Source organism: Hibiscus syriacus, unplaced genomic scaffold (assembly GCF_006381635.1).
Source record: "Hibiscus syriacus cultivar Baekdansim isolate YM2019G1 unplaced genomic scaffold, ASM638163v2 tig00110597_pilon, whole genome shotgun sequence".
Classification (NCBI taxonomy): domain Eukaryota; kingdom Viridiplantae; phylum Streptophyta; class Magnoliopsida; order Malvales; family Malvaceae; genus Hibiscus; species Hibiscus syriacus.
In genome coordinates, this window is record NW_024062795.1 from 5,543,836 (window position 1) to 5,560,788 (window position 16,953).

At 30.7% G+C, this 16,953-nt stretch overlaps 2 protein-coding genes across 2 annotated transcripts; one reads left to right on the plus strand and one right to left on the minus strand.

The window, feature by feature from the left end:
- Nucleotides 1-4,091: 4,091 nt before the first annotated feature.
- LOC120134191 (zinc finger protein GIS3-like) lies at nucleotides 4,092-4,866 on the minus strand. Its single transcript, XM_039150671.1, has one exon. The coding sequence runs from the start codon at nucleotides 4,809-4,811 to the stop codon at nucleotides 4,092-4,094; it is 720 nt and encodes a 239-aa protein (XP_039006602.1). The 5' UTR covers nucleotides 4,812-4,866.
- A 9,264-nt stretch (nucleotides 4,867-14,130) lies between these two features.
- LOC120134270 (glycosyltransferase BC10-like) lies at nucleotides 14,131-16,802 on the plus strand. Its single transcript, XM_039150728.1, has 2 exons — nucleotides 14,131-14,649; nucleotides 16,161-16,802. Exons 1-2 carry the CDS (start codon nucleotides 14,131-14,133, stop codon nucleotides 16,800-16,802), a joined length of 1,161 nt encoding a protein of 386 aa, XP_039006659.1.
- The last annotated feature ends 151 nt before the right edge of the window (nucleotides 16,803-16,953 follow it).

Consider the following 16,953-nt stretch of genomic DNA (forward strand, 5'->3'; position numbering starts at 1 on the left):
TAGAGACAGATTCGATCTGATTAAATAATTAAAATATATTAACTAAAGTTTTATATTATATTAGTAAAGATAAATTAGGATAACATAGGAAATGTTAATGTCAAGTTTTATAAATTTTTTAGTTGCGACTACTCTCTCTCTCTCTTGATTTAATATTACTTGTTGATACTCTTGTTTCTTCGTCTTATCCTTCTTTCTTCTTATTCTACAAATTTTATTTGTATACTATAAATATTGCGTTTATATTATGTTTGATATATTAATAAAAATTAACTACTGAATTTGGGCTACATACAATTTTCTAATCAATTTGGGCTACAATAACAATCGAGGAGCGGCTGACTATGCTTTCATGGTTGTGAACTTTGTGGCCCAATAATTCTCTTGGCAACCATTAACAATCCATTGATTGTCTCAACCAAATACAGTGTTTCTATCTTTCTCTCGAGCTAATTAATTATTAATACTATAGTTATATATTTTAAATTTTAAAATTTTATGATAATAATTTGTAACAAATTTAATGATAATGACTAAATATTTATAAAGAGATGTAAAATTATTTGATAAAAATTAAAAGGAAATAACAATGATTAGTGCTAATGCATCTATTTATGTACTAAAATTTAATTCTAATTAAATATACTTAATATAAGAAAAGAAACACCAACGAACACTGGTTTCCTGTGTGCACAGATCCAACAATTGGTCCTTTTTGTCTTTAAGTATGACAAAACCAAATTCTGGGCATTTTTATGACTGTGTTCACTTATTTAAGTCTTCAACATACTTGTTTAATGCTTTCCAGGTCAAAGATGATCTAAGACACACAGTTCGGTGGTTTATTTTTACTAGCAAACACGTAAAAAGTAATCATAAATATTTTAGTTGATGGAGTATTTACTATCATCAATTATATGTAAATATTAGGGATGGACAAGGGATGAAATTGGTAAACTTTTTTATTGTTTCGATCCTGACTTGAAAATTCAATTTTTTTTACATGATATTGATATGTTTTTACTTTTACTGATATTTTATCCATCCCGAATCAATTTTAAATTTTGGAGTAAAATCTCATTTTGTGTCTTCTCGATCCAAGTAAATTTAAATAATATTATAAAATTTTAATACTTTGGCCGTGATGTCTTCTTATCGGTGATCATGCATGCCGAGGAAGCCTCCGAGGGAGAACAATGAATGCTGTTAATTCCTTTTTCAACAACTGTAGCCTTACGCTCGGTATGCATTGTTCAAAGATTTCACGGCTTCTCAGCCTCCACCTCTATCTCTCACGATTCTTCTTTTCCTTTCTATTTACCTTCCTTGTAGTCTTCTTAAACTCATCGTCATCAGTCACTTGATCTTCAAAAATCACATTCATAATATTATCTATCGACTTGTTTAGATTCTTCATGATCTTCTCTCTAACTGCCTCGATCTTCTATGTAGTTATAATAAATCAGAAACTCCATATTCATATTAGAAGCCATAAAAGCGGGATCCACTTTAAGAAAAGTTAGTAGCATCTTTAACTATTAGAAGGCACACACACAAGAAGATTAGAGTCATGGTCTTAAAAGATTATGAAATGTGTTAGCAGGAACGGAACCATGTAATACTTGGGAGAGATTCCCCTCTCCAATTTTTTTTTGTTAAATGACAATACTTTTAAATCCTTAATACTTAAAATAATGATCAAACTAAGTTCTATGACATCTAATCTTTAGATTCAAATCCTTATTAGGTACATGTCTTTTTAAGTTAAATAAGTTAACTCCTCTTGATATTTAATCATTGTTTTTTTGGATAAGTAAAATTGTATTCATCTAAAAAGAAAGCAGTAAAGATGCTAAAGTAACATAACAACCAGCTAGATTAACCCTCAATCTATGCATAATTGCCTATTTACACCATCCAACCTATTCATGAGACATCTAAACAACTTCATCCTAACAGCCTCTTTTATAACATTCATAATTGTATCAGTCGAACGAATCAACCCTCTAAAATGCCTGTGATTACGCTCTTCCCATATGAAATATACAAAACCCGTCCAAGCTAATTTAAGAATATGAACTAAGAGATACGTACCCTTCAGATTCAAGATCATCCAACGAAGAGTGTCATCCCAACAATTCTGCTCCGGCGGTTGCAACCCATAAGAGTTCATAACAGCACCCCAAACCTCCCTCGCATAAGAACATTCCAAGAAAAGATGATCTCGAGGTTCCACCCCAATACCGCACAGACCACACACAATATTTAATCATTGTTTTGGTCCTACGTATTAGCAAGTTTTATTTTAATTGTATTGTAGTGACCTATAGAATGTTTATGTCAGATCTTATAAACCTTTCGATTTTGATTACTTTTCTCTCAAGATTTAGTATTCTTTGCCGAAATCTTTCATCTCCATCTTATTCTTCTTTCTTTACATTACACAAATTCCTTGTTTATTATTATTATACTCAATATCGAGAATGTTCAATATAGAATAGAGCTATAATTATCCTATAAAAATTGGATAAATACAAAGTTCGTAATATGTAAATACAAATATTTATGCGAGGGATAAAGATAGGATATCTATCTCATTATCTATGGAAGAGTTTAATTTTTATCCCCATCATTAACAAAATTTGTACCCATTCTCATTTAATTTGGTTTGAAAAATTTTAAATATAATCTTAATCCTAGTTAGATGGGAGAGGAAAGGAAGACTTCAAGGAAAAGAATGAGAGTGCTTCTAGTAGTTCTAGAACTCATGACCTAAAAGAATACGAGCAAACAAAGATGAGTAATTTGGCAAACCGATCAAATGTTCTTGCTCAGATGTGATTGTGACTTATAACGTGATTTGCTTCTTTAAAATAATTATATTTTTAAATATAAATATAGTCACGGTGATTTTGAAAACTAGTATGATACGATTATTATGATGCATCAAGGTTGAAATTTAATAGGTAGTAGATTTGTTGATACTTGAATGACAAGTCTAATAATTACTATACTAAAGCTTGTCTGAATGCTACCATTTAATTTATTTGGGCTGAACGTAATAGAAGACATTTTAGACAGCTTTAGAGAAATGAATGCAAGGTGATATACTTTGTTAAATAAGTTGTTGGTATACGGATAAGGAAAAAGTGTATAAATAGATTTGGTAATGTAAATTTGTACTCAAGTATAATATGAGATATCTTGGAGTAGTGTGTTTGTAATTTTGACAATGAATATTAAGTTAATTAAATGATGATAAGACCTTATATGAAACTCTTGACGTAGATTTAATATTAATTCGATTAATATTTGTTGTTATAATATTCAAGAGATCATAAATTTAAGTATAAATATTTCAAATGAAAGAATTTATTGAGCGAGTTAGGTAGTAAAAGGAAATATTATTCTTAGAGAATTTAAGTTCGAGTAATTACTTTTACAGTGTGTAGAGGTGAGCAAAACTCAACTCGATTCGAAAATTTGATTTTTTCGACTCGACTCGAAAAATTTTCAAGTTCAAGTCGAGTTATAAAATACAACTTGAATAACTCAAAATTTTTAATAATTAGTTGATTGATTTTTAAATTTAAGGCAAGTCCCTCGACTCTGTATAATATATGTATATCACACATGAAAAGATATGAAGAAATATATACATATAGTTATAAAAATCATTTAAATTAGAATAAAAAAATATAATAATATTATAAATATTAACAATTAAATTTAAATAAAAACTCTACTCGACTCAAAAAAGTTCAAATCAAATTTAATTATAAAATAAGACTCGTTAAATTGAATAACTGAAATTTTTTTGACTTGAAGTGATCGAATGCTCACACCGGTGTGTATGAATATTGTCTATAAACTAAAATAAATTCTAAACAAATATAACATTTTAATCATAAAAAAATATTATTGATTGATTTATTATAATTTTTATCTTTAAAATTTATGTCTTAAATGCAAAATTGGGATTGTTGTGGATTAAATGAATTTTAACTATTTTATGTTTAGAAGAAGGGCTATTTGCAAATTAGTTGATGAAAATAAATAAATATAATTTTTGGAAAAACAACACAAAAGAGTCAAGGCCTAGAAGGAGCAAGACTAAGATGCAAATCCAAGCTCAATGAATCATCAAAACCATCTCCTTTGGTAAACCTACTCAACGAGGGTCCATCAAAGGTCCGACCATGGTTGGCCCTACCTTGCATCATTTGTGGGCAAACGTTCAGCCCCGAACAACCACCACCGCCATAAGGTACACCGGCTTGCCCCCTTCCACCAGCGTCACCACCACCGCCAGTTGGAATCAAACAACCATGTGAGTAGTTGAAAGGCGGTGGCCCTCCACGTGGTAAGTAAACCCACGATGGCCCCGTTGCAGTCGGCACCACAAGCGGTGTGGCCGACGCTAACAGATGCGCCGGAGGAGCGAAAGCAGAAATCATGGGATTCCTAGCGAACGAAACGGTTGCCGCCGCGCTTCGAGTGGCTTGCATCTGAGCACGCTTCAGCTGTTGCCTTTCCTTTTTATGAGCATTTTGGTGACCCCCAAGGGCCTGAGAGTTAGCGAACTCACGGCAACAATACTGGCACTCGTATTTACGTTCACCTGAAGGAGCAGGAAAACCACTAGGCTCTTCCGGGGACGTCCCTGACGGTGGAACTTTGACCGTGTTGATACTAGAGATGCTGGATTCCGAACCATCATCGTCCTCCGAGACGTTGAAGCCGAAGAGCTTTAAACGTGTAGCGGCGGGCGTGGTGGTTCTTGTATTATCCCGGTACTCTAGCTCCGCCATGTTATAAAGCAAGAGAGTGAGATGCAGAAAGTAAAAAGATAAAAAGAAGAAAGTATAAGGTGATGTAGTGTATGAGAAGAGATGCTTGTGTGGGGTGTATATATACATAGAGACAAGATGAAAATAAAGAAAGTGGTTTGTAAAATGTGCACAGTGGACTCAGAGAGAGAGAGAGAGAGAGAGAGAGTTCAGATATCCCAACGAGGATATCAAGGGGGAACATAGCTCCAAGCCAATAACACTTGGGGACCCAAGGGGATTGCATTTTGTCTCCCGTTATACCTATTCATCTGTTAACACTTGAATTAAATGAGTATGACTCGAGTTTGAACTCTACTTGAGTTCTTAACGAGTTAAAATAAGATACTTGAAATCTTACTCGAAAAATAATATATTATTTTTTATTTTTAAATTAAATTATTAATAATGATAATATTTATATTTTTTAAAATATAACTTGACTTCAAGGTTTTGCGAGCTCGAGTCAAGCTTCAATTTTGATTTCAAGTACGACTCAAACTTGATAATTTTAAGATTGCGAGTTTTCTAATCGAGTCCAGCTTAGCAATACTTAATCTTGACTTGACTCATTTACAATCCTAATTGAGTTTGAACTTAGGATAAAAAAATTGATTCGAAATAATATTATAATTATTCATTATATATTTTATGAATAATTGTAATAATCTCTCTCATTATGATTTTTTTTAATTAGATCTTTATTTTATCTAATAAAAAATAAAAATCAAATTTCGGATCGCATAAAATTCTCTTAAACCCGTATTAAATCGAATACGAATGAAAATATTTGATTTTCAAATCAGATTTAAATGAATACAAAATCTAATCCGACTTGTGATCCCTAATCGTAACCAAAATTTATTGAAACATAATTAAATGGTATTGACTTTGTCATTGCACTTGCTAATGTTTTGTATAAAGACTGAAATGATCGAGTTGGAGCACAAGGAAATGAAAGCATTTGACAAAACCGGTATATCTCAAATTATTATTTGTTTTGCTTTTAAATTTGTTTTTGTTGGAAATATGACGCAATGTTGTTGGGAAACAGACAAGAAACTGATGTGACATAAACCACTTCAAGGGCTTCTTAAGTTGCAATGGACGCTGTCGCTGAGAAGCTAACAAAGATGTTTGTAAACATTGGTTTTGGTTGGGTTAATGTCATCGTTTTGAGCATTCAGTTTTTAAACAACAAATTGCTAGGATGCATACTAAAAAGATGAAAAATATAATTAAAACTAATTATTATAAAATATAAAAAATAATAATAATTAAAATATGTCATACGAAATTCATGAATAATAAAATTAAAATTAAAATAAATATAAACACCAATAACACACAATGATGCTCGATGCTTCTCTCTGATTAAAAAAAATCTTTATTTAAATAAAGAATGAATTGTAAATTTGGTAACTAAATTTTACTCACTCTTATTTCATTCATTGTACTTTAAATCTTTTCAATTTCCTCACTGAACTTAATATATTGAGTTTTTTAATCACTCAGTTATTTTCTTACTAACGACGATATAAATGAATTGTTAATAGATGTAAAACGATACCATTTTGGTGAAAGTTTTGTTTTTCAGAACGGCATCGTTTTAACGCATTAACTATTTAACGGAGAAGTGATAAAAAATCCAATATATAAAATTCACTAAAAAATTAAAAATGTATAAAATTAAGTGCGCAAAATAGAAGATATAATAAAATTTAGTGATGAAATTTGTAATTTATTCTTAAAAAAAAAACTCCGCATTCCACTTCACTTGACTTGGGCTCAATCTCAGGAGCCGACAGCCGCACCCACTCCCACTTTAGCCTCATCTCTTTCCTCAAAGTCAAACCATAAACATTTATTTGTTAAAAAAAGAAATTATAAAATACATAAAATTAATCTAATTTGAACATTTAAACATTTTCGAGTCTTATCAACTCATACAATTATAATAAAAAATATAACTAAATTAAGATTCTAAAGAAAAAAGTGAAAATAAAGTAGTAATTAAGATTGATTAAGTAGGATACTCTTCAAATATAATTGATTTTCTTTTTTTTTCTTTCAATGACGGTGGTATATATATATACGATTTCATAAATATCCTCATGGCGGAACGAGGATTAGATATAAAGAAGGTCGAAATATTAATTTTTTTTAAGAAGAATACAATAATTTACTAGATATTTAACAGTACAATTTAGAAAATAATGTCTAATTTGTATAATAATTAAATTTATAATGACTTAAATTGTTATTAGATAAAAAATTTAAGAACATTGAATTATCATTTTTTTTGTATAACCACTGGTTTCCAATCTATTGGTCGACTAATTCGGATCAGGTACTGCAGAGGCGAGGGCGATCCTCTCAACCCAGTTTGCTCCATTTTCAATCGCCAAGATTCGGACTCCTGCCTTGCTTAAAGGATCTAGTGCCTCATCCTGTTAGATTAACCGGTTGTTGGTATTGGATTATTATTCTTTAATTTGTCCCCTACTTGATTAAATATCTAATAAATTACTATATTTATTAACTTAAATACTTAATTTTACCTTAACCAAAGTACTATTTAATTAAAATCTATCGAACATAAAATAATTTTACATGGGCAGGAAGCATCTGCCTCGTTTACATTGTATATATATAATTTAGAGTGTAAATAGCGTGTAGAGATTTGTAGATACCGGCATGAAAATGCATGAATGTTGAGGTTTTTACATATAAGGGGTCCCTGCCTTTACGTGTTGAAGATGAATAATTGCTTAGGATGTTTGCGTGATTGACGTTAAAATTATACATATACTCCTATATAATATTTTCTCCTGGTTTGCCCAAGATCTCCCCGAATCTTACTAACTATGACAGAGGGAAAGAGGGAGAGTTTAGGGTTTTCATTCTAAATTCTAATCTCCTCCTTCCACCTTTTCAAATGAGAATCAATGATTAATACGTGCGTGAAACTCCAAATATGATGACCTACCTTTGTCTCCCATTTCTCATCTGTGTTTCTATTCAATATTTTATATATGAACCCTAATATTCCATTCAAATACATTATATATACATACATACATACATATAAGAAGGCTTGACTTCCTTTTTAAGTAAAGTCTAATAGATTCTTTCTTCCCCTTTCAAACGACAATTTTCTTGTAGATTCCAATAAGCAGCAGGTAAGAGATGGGATGGCTGTGATGACCCTTTCATGTGGGACATGTGTCTTATTTTATAGGAAACCCTGAAGTTATCATGCACATAGATTTAGGTCTTGGATTGGATCTCCATCAGTTTCGAAATAAAGAAACAAAAACCCTAGCCCTCGTTAAACCTAACCACCTTTCCCATCTTCTTGCTTTATTATGAGGATCCAATGATTTAACTTTTTTTTTCTCCCCCCTCATGTGGGTCTTTCCTTCTCACTGCCGCTATCACCCGCCTGTATATGGGTGCAATAGATTTGGTCTCGTCAGGGACAGATAATTTTATGTTAGAAAATGAACTTATAAAATTTAGGGGTGAAGATAGATTATCGATAAAAAATAAAAAAAAAATTAAAAATTAAAAATTAAATTAAATTATATGAAAATTTAAAATTTTCAAAAAGTCGATCGTACGTCAACCTTCTCGATCCATCCCTGAGTCTCACTCGTAATAAATGTGAGTGGTCATAGTCATAAAGGTTAAAGAGTTCACATAGGGTTGTTGGGGACCAGTGTTACCCAAGTAAAGTTGTGTGCTGGTTCCTTGGCTTCACTTGGGATTCTTGAATTGTCTTCATTTAATAAGGGTGTTGAGAGAGTGACGGTATAGCTTTCATTGAATTGCACTCGCAGTTGTTCATGATTTTATGGGATGAAACTAGAACTATAAGTGCAAATTAAATAGTCTGAAATCTTCCTGTTTTCCCAACATGTTTAATTGGATAGGACCCGTACCAAACTCTAACGTGAAGTAGTTTAGGTATACATATAGTGGAGAGATGAATTTGATACATAAAATGTAGAGGAGACTGTACATACAAATTATATGTTGAATATGAGATTAATAAATTTAAAACAAAATAAAAAAATATTACTAAAATTAAATTGCATTCTCTAGACAATTTCTTAATTACAAATAATATTTTTAGTGAGTCACGAGTGTCTTGTTTTAAGATTGTGAAAACTTGATCTTAAAAATGAGTTTGATGAGTTATATTTTTTTCTATTTGTTTGAGAATCAATCTTAAGGTCGTCTAACGCTTCTCTATCCATCCCTTATGGTTGAATACAAGAGGCAAAGACACAAGGTTTTCTCCACTAATGAAGGATAATAAAACATGTGAGGTTGCATCGATATTCAATTGGTGCATGTTGGGGGACCACATGAACGACAACACAACCTAGCTCTCTAGTTCCCACCTTGAGATTAGGGGAGAACTTTTAAGTAAAAGGGGGATGTTGAAACAATTGTCCAATCAAACATTCACAATCCCCATTGATTAATAAACAACTGTCATCTTAACTAGGGTGTGGTGTCATTGTTGTAATGGCTTCCACCATCTTCATATTAAAAAAAGACAAAACTTGCAAGGAGCCTCAATCAATCATGCTTTTATTGTTTTTCTTTGTTGTTGATTGAAAGGATCCCTATATCTAAGATTGCCCGAATCAACAAATGTGCCCCACCTTACTTTGTGCTAATCAATGGAAATTAACCAATTGAAATAATATAATTCTTTTTATTAGACGAGTGATAATAATATAGTATATTATTATAATTTTTCTTGATCATTTATAATATATACACACTTTATAAATGGAGTTCAGATCCAAAAATTCTAAAAATAATAATATTTTCTTTAATAATCGAGACTACTCGATGGACCTGAAATAATATAACCCTAGTAGTGAAAACAAAAGATTATTTGAGGCATGATCCTCTATCATCATTTTATATCAACTCCACTAACTTTCTCAATCTTCTTTTGTTTCTTTTTGCCACAATTACTTTTGGAATGATCCAAAAAAAGGAGAGATATCCCTAAAAGAATGACTTAGTTTTCAAGGTGAAACCCCTTTTTATGGATATGTTTAAAGAACTTTAAATTTTAAAAAGTTTAAGATAAGATATAAAATAGGTTATTGAATAATGTTCAAATGACTTTTTCGTAGATTAACTTTAAAAAATTATAAAATAATTATTTGATTTATTAAACTATTATAAAATAATCATCAAATTTTATTGAACTAATTCTAATTAAAAATTAAATTTTATCGAATTTGGTCAACATTATTATTAAATTTATAAAATTTTTATACTTATTATAACATCGAAATAATTATTTTATATTGACTCAATAAATTTAATAATATTTTTTAAAAAAATCAGCGACCAAAATAATTATTCGAACATAATTTAAAAGCCTATGATATATTTTATAGAAAAATAAAACCGCTCCATGGATTCCAAGTGACACTGCCTACTTGACTTTTGAAACATAAATAGGTGGGTGAAGTTGGGTGGAGTTAGCTTTGAGTTATATGATGAAGTGACCTTATCTCTCTTCCCATCCCTCCTTATATAATTCGACTATCATTTTAAATATTCATTTATATAGATAAATATTATTCGAAAAAGTTTTATAATCTTAATTTTACTGGCTCTGTTTTTTTATTAGAGTTTTATTAAAAAAATTATTCGAATTGAATCATGCTTCTAACTTTAGTTGTTGATTAAAAGTAAAAAAAAAAAATTAATTTGAATAGATTTCTATTAAACATATTTATTTATAGTCAAGTAATTATATATATATATATATATATTAGGGGTTAAGATTAAAAATAAAATCAATTATGCAAATCCTCTTGTATTCTTATTTTTTAACATTAATATTAATTCTTCGCTTTTGCCTGTAATTTTTTCTGTTAAGAAAATTTTACTTAAATATTCAGTATCTCCTTTATCATACAATCACTATATTTATGGTTATCTTATAACAACTACAATTCAATTAGCAAACCACATAATCATATATTATCTAAAGCATTAGAAAAGCAGTCAATTTGCAATTTAAACTTAAACAATATATAGTTGTGAGTAGTAAGTAGCACAATGGAAGGTCTCCCGTGAAAGGATTATTGGGAGAGATGAGGGAAGGGGGACTTTGGGTCAACCAATGAGACGAAACAAATGTGCAATTGTGTTGCTGATTAAGTGAGAGATACTTGGACTATTAATCAGGGATAGATTCTGGTTCTTATGTTAGTTGGAGTGGGGACATGTGCACATGCTCGTTTATGACAAAAACATTTTATGTTTGGAGTTTTCATTTGTTTTTTTCTCTTTTGATGAAATGAAATTATATTTCTTTGGATTCTAGAATGGCAGCTCTTTCATGGCTTTACATGTATATATCCTAGCTCGTCACTGTAGGGCTCCAACATTATAAAGCTCCTTCAAGGTATGCCTCTTAACATTATTGTTTCGTATTATAGGGATCCATTATCGTAGGAGTACATCAACAGAGTTATATATGGATCTGATAGTTAATAGATGAAATTATAATTAATAAAACTTGAATCATTCGATCATTTTACAGTTTGATAAATAGACCAAATATTTGATATGCAACATAAATATAAAAGAGAGTTGATCATCACATGCGAAGGTGGATTGAAAATTTTAAGACTTGGTAAAAGTAATAAAAGTTAACCTATTGTTTGGGATCACTACTTCTTTATATAGATCGAATATTAAGTCAATTTTTTAAGTATTTATAATTTTGTCTCTCATCTAAATATAAATATAATTTATGATATCTACACTTTAATTTCATGATAATTGAATACCTATTACAGATGTAATATAAATAGTCATTGATTTTATGTCATATTTTATTATAGCATTGTACATTACACATATGAACCTATTATCAACGGAATTTGCTTAATCTAAGGGGCCGTTTGATAAAATAAAATGATTAAGCGTTGAATGATTCAATCGCTTGAATGATTCAAAGGCTTTGTATGAACTGGCTCTGAATGTGACATGCTGTTTGATAATGGTTCTGAATGTTCAATCTGAATTATGGATAATTTCATTTTTACCTTCATAATGATTTATTATATTATAAGATATGATTGTTTAATAAGACAACATGTGAAAAAATAGGTATTATGGTAAAATATCGGGTGCTTAATGATTCAGAATGTACTTTAATGCTGAATAATTCAGTAGTGTTTTGCTGTTTCATTCAGCATAGTCTTCATTCAGAGGTGAGAATCAAACACGCTGAATGCTGAACGGTTCAGCATTCAACAGTAAACAAACAGCCCCTAAGTTCGATGTGTTTTTATTTTAAAGAGAAAAACCTTCACTTATGGAAGAATTCAGCATAGAGCAAGGGGACTCTGTCTCGTTATAAAATACAAGTGGGTTTTGATTCAAACCCAGGTTAAGACAACTTTGTTTAGGATTAAAATTAGCCATTTATTTTTATTATTACTATTTGTTGAAATATTATTATTGTTAAACAAATATTTTAATATTAATCGAGAAAATAAATTGAATAATTATTGTATTATTAAAAAATTATTATCTTAAAAATAAATTTATCTTTAACTAGTGAAATTATAAAATAATACTATATATGTATATATACTGAATTAATGAAAACAATATAATCATTTATACTAACTAAACATGATTTAAAGTAAAAATTATATGAATAGTCTAGGATGATTACAAAATGATATTTTTTAGAACTTTCTTTATTAATTGATAATGTGCATACATCCTGCAAACGTAACTACTTAAATCAAAATTTCAAGGAAAAACAAAATTCTCTTCCGTCAATGAAATTATTTAATGAATAACTCATGATTGGGTCCATTAGGCTTCTACCAACCCAGAGAGAAAACATGTTTTGAAATCCACCGGCCCATCAATCTTCTACCGAATCCTAGAGAAAAACACTATTTTGATTAAGATTCTGAGTTTAAGAATTTATTAAGTGATTTTAATGCTAAAAGAGAATTATATTTTTTAATCACTCTGAACTATTATAAAATAATTTTAAAACTTTAAAATACAAAATAATTAAATAATTTGATGGAATTAATCACTAAAGTATTAAAATAAATAAACAGAATACTTATAGTTCACACAAATATATCGAATGGGCTTTCATGCAGACCGAGTAGCTCGGTCCTCAAACATTTATATATAATTTACAAGTCGATTTAAGGACATGCTTCATGTTTGTACATTATAGAATAATTATAAGAAATTAATCATTGTAGTAATAATTACATTCTCTTATAATTATTAAACACATCTCACTAATTAAAACAAGAAAAATGAATATATAAATAAAAGTTTAAAGATTGCCATGACTAAAAATTAGAATAAATAACCAAATATTCCAATTACATCAATTTTACAAAATTCACTAATTATAATAATTATTTTTTAATAGTTTAGAATGATTACAAGATAATAAATGTTCATAATTTTTTTAAAAACCATTAACAACACACACATCCTGCAGATACAACTGTTCGAACCCAATACCTTAAAGAAAAACAACATTCTCTTCAACCACTGAGACTGTTCGATAATTCATCACAATAATTACTTAAAACATATAGTAATATGCATATTTATAAATAATTGTATTCAAATCAAACTATCAAATGATTAAAAGCATGCTCTAAGGCGTGGAAGCTGTTTCATTAATTCTATTATTGCATACTTAAAATTTACCAATTATATTCAATTATAAATGGTAAATAAATAACTGTCATCTTATAAATAAATTTATTTTTTAAGAATGCCCTAATAATATGATTCACTTACCATATATGCATTTTAAAAATAAACCTACGTTGAATTTTAGTAAATTTAACCGTCAAAAAATGTCCTTTAATGTTGATTCAATTAATTTGAGGAAACATGGAGTTAAATTGGCAGCCTCTGAATCAAATATGGAAATGAGCGTCCTTGAAAATCCAGCAAATTGCCTTTAAACAGCTTCCCATTCAATGAATACAATGAATCAAGCCAACTGAGTCGACTCACTAATTGCTCAACTCATCTCCCTCCCTTTTATGCGAGTTATTTCATTATCCCTTGTCTAAGAAGTACCGAATGTGTTTTGGTTTTCTTTATTATGGTTTTTCGATCAATACAATAGTTTCCCAATGACATTGTTCTGTCAAAATTTTGATTCATCCTATGTGTTTCTTTTTGGCATCTCTCGTCCTCAAACAAAATAACTGAGTTTCGAACCGAGTTCCATGGTAAACAAAACATGAAGGGTAAACGCGACAATCCATTAGCGTCATGTCCGAAGCTCTTTAACGTACAATTTCACTTCTTCGGTGTTCTCTCCTGTGTCGTCCTCTTTGTTTGCGGGTTATCTTTCGGAGTCATACTCAGTTTCCATCTAAAAAACTTTTCTTTCGATCTACACATCACGCAATCGCCTCTCGGTCCGCCGCCTCAGCGACCAGTCAATTCTAGTGATCGTATCGGTCGTGTTGGACTGACGGAATTTCTCGAGCCGCCGAGTTTGATGCATGACATGGATGACAAAGAGCTTCTATGGAGGGCTTCTATGAGTCCCCGAATTGCTGAGTACCCGTTCAACCGAGTCCCTAAAGTTGCATTTTTGTTCTTGACGAAAGGGCCTGTTTTATTGGCTCCATTGTGGGAGGTGTTCTTCAAAGGGAACCAAGGGCTGTACTCAATCTATGTGCACTCCGATCCATCTTTCAACACATCGGAGCCCGATGGCTCGGTGTTCTACGGCAGAAGAATTCCCAGCAAGGTCAGCTTTTCAAACCACTTCTATTTTATGTTCACAATTTGTCGATTCTTTTCTACAATATCTTACATACATGATCAAATGAATGCACTAAAAAATGTTACAATTATGTTCCGATTGAGTATACGATTACCATATTTTCATCTGAATTATCTTAAATCTTTATGTTAATTAATTACATAAAAGTTAGTAAATAATAATAGCAAACCAAACTTTGGGATTTTGATCTTGTTTATCCTTCGTATATTAATTTTGTTGAGCAAGACATTTGGCTGGTTGGCCATGAGTTTTAAAATCACTGGGAGTGCTCTTCTTCATGCCCCTAAAGTCTCTATTCCCTTCCTCTTTAGGTAAGATTATGATTAGATTTAAAATTTGTCAAAAATGTTTTTATTAATCAGGGTAAATTTTAAATTTTCTCACTCCTAATTTGATCATTAAAATTTAAAAGTTTTCAATTTGCTCATTAAACTTTTTATTTTTTCCTATTTTAATCACTCGGGTGTTGAATTGTAAATAAAAAAGTGACATGGCAGCCACATGTGCTGATACGGACTACTTTTTCTAGACATGAAGTTCATGTGTCATCCACATCATTTTTCCTTCCTTTCTTTTTTGATTTTATCTTCCTCAGATGATAAAGGTTTTATAGTTTCATCTTGTGTCACGTCGATACTACAATTATCATTTTTCGACATCTTTTTTGACTACTCAAGTTATCTACAAACTTGTCTAATTGTTTCCTATCACTAGTTTAGATTTTACCCAAGTCATTTTAAAGCTCAATCCTAAACCCAAAACTCATAAAACCTTAGAATATTGTAATCTATAATACCAACTAGTCGATCAACGTAGAATCAAAACATATAACTCGTTTCGTCCTTCTCCACCTCCCACTATTAGGATTTGGAAGAAGATGCTTCATCATCGAGAAATCAAAGGGAATTTGAAACTATGATTTTTTTCACACAAAAAATGAATTTTTTTCACACAAAAAATGAATTTTTTTGGGTCATTTCATAATTTTAAAGGAAAATATACGGTCATAACGTCGTTAAGCATTTAACAGTTGAGTGAAAAAATAAGAGTAAATAAAAATTTTAATGAATAAATTAAAAGAGTGGGAAAAAATAAGGTCATGAAATTTATAATTTACCCTTTAATTAGGACATGAATACCAGAGTTTATTTGTTGTGTATGAATCTATTGTAAAAAAAAGTTGAATTAACATGTTCTATTGAATGCACTATGGCCGGCATTGATTTCTTGGGACATAGAATTCACAATTTGTACTAGATTTTGGCTCTATTTATGGAAGCTGCCACCATACAAACCACAAAGTTGCATCATGGTAAATATGTTGTATGTGTATTTTTCAATTTACAAGTATGGAATCAGTGATCGAATTAACTAAATTGGTGACTTTTTATTTAACTATTAATACGTTAATGATTAAATAAAAAAATTGTTTATATTTTTCTTATCAATTTTTAATTTGGTTATATATCCAGCAGGAAGTTGAATGGGGAAAAGTGAACATGATAGAAGCCGAGCGTCGCCTTCTAGCGAACGCACTATTAGATTTATCGAACCAAAGATTTGTTCTTCTCTCGGAATCATGCGTTCCGCTCTTCAACTTCTCCACCATCTACTCTTACCTCATCAACTCTTCCCACACTTTCGTCGAGTCCTACGACTTAGCCGGCCCTGTCGGCCGCGGTCGATACAGCCAAAAAATGAGCCCTCAGATCACAATCGACCAATGGAGAAAAGGAGCACAATGGTTCGAAATTGACCGAGATCTTGCCATCGAAGTTGTTTCGGACCAAACGTATTTCCCGGTGTTCCAACAGCATTGCATGGACGGTTGCTATGCCGACGAACATTATCTTCCCACATTTGTGGCCATGAAGTTTGGGGAGAAGAACTCGAACCGGAGTTTGACGTGGGTCGATTGGTCCAAAGGAGGGCCTCATCCGACCAGGTTCTTGAGGACGGGGGTAACTATTGAGTTTTTGGAGAAATTGAGGAACGGAAGCCAATGCCAGTACAACGGGAAAAACACAAATATCTGTCACTTGTTTGCCAGAAAGTTCATGCCCGATGCCCTGTACAGGTTGTTAAAGTTTGCACCAATTGTCATGCAATTCCATTAAGAAATACCATTTTTTTGAAAGGATTTTTTTAATTATTCGAGGTTTAATTAAGGGTAAACTATAAAAAAGTGATCCGATTATTAGCACGTTTCTCTTATGGTTATTTGATTATCAAAAATTATAAAATAATAATTTTATTTATCGGTTTTAT

Coding starts and splice junctions, on each gene's coding strand:
- LOC120134191 (XM_039150671.1), bottom strand. CDS start 4,811: ATGGCGGAGCTAGAGTACCGGGATAATACAAGAACCACCACGCCCGCC.
- LOC120134270 (XM_039150728.1), top strand. CDS start 14,131: ATGAAGGGTAAACGCGACAATCCATTAGCGTCATGTCCGAAGCTCTTT. Junction 14,650..16,160: donor GCAGAAGAATTCCCAGCAAG/GTCAGCTTTTCA, acceptor TATATCCAGCAG/GAAGTTGAATGGGGAAAAGT.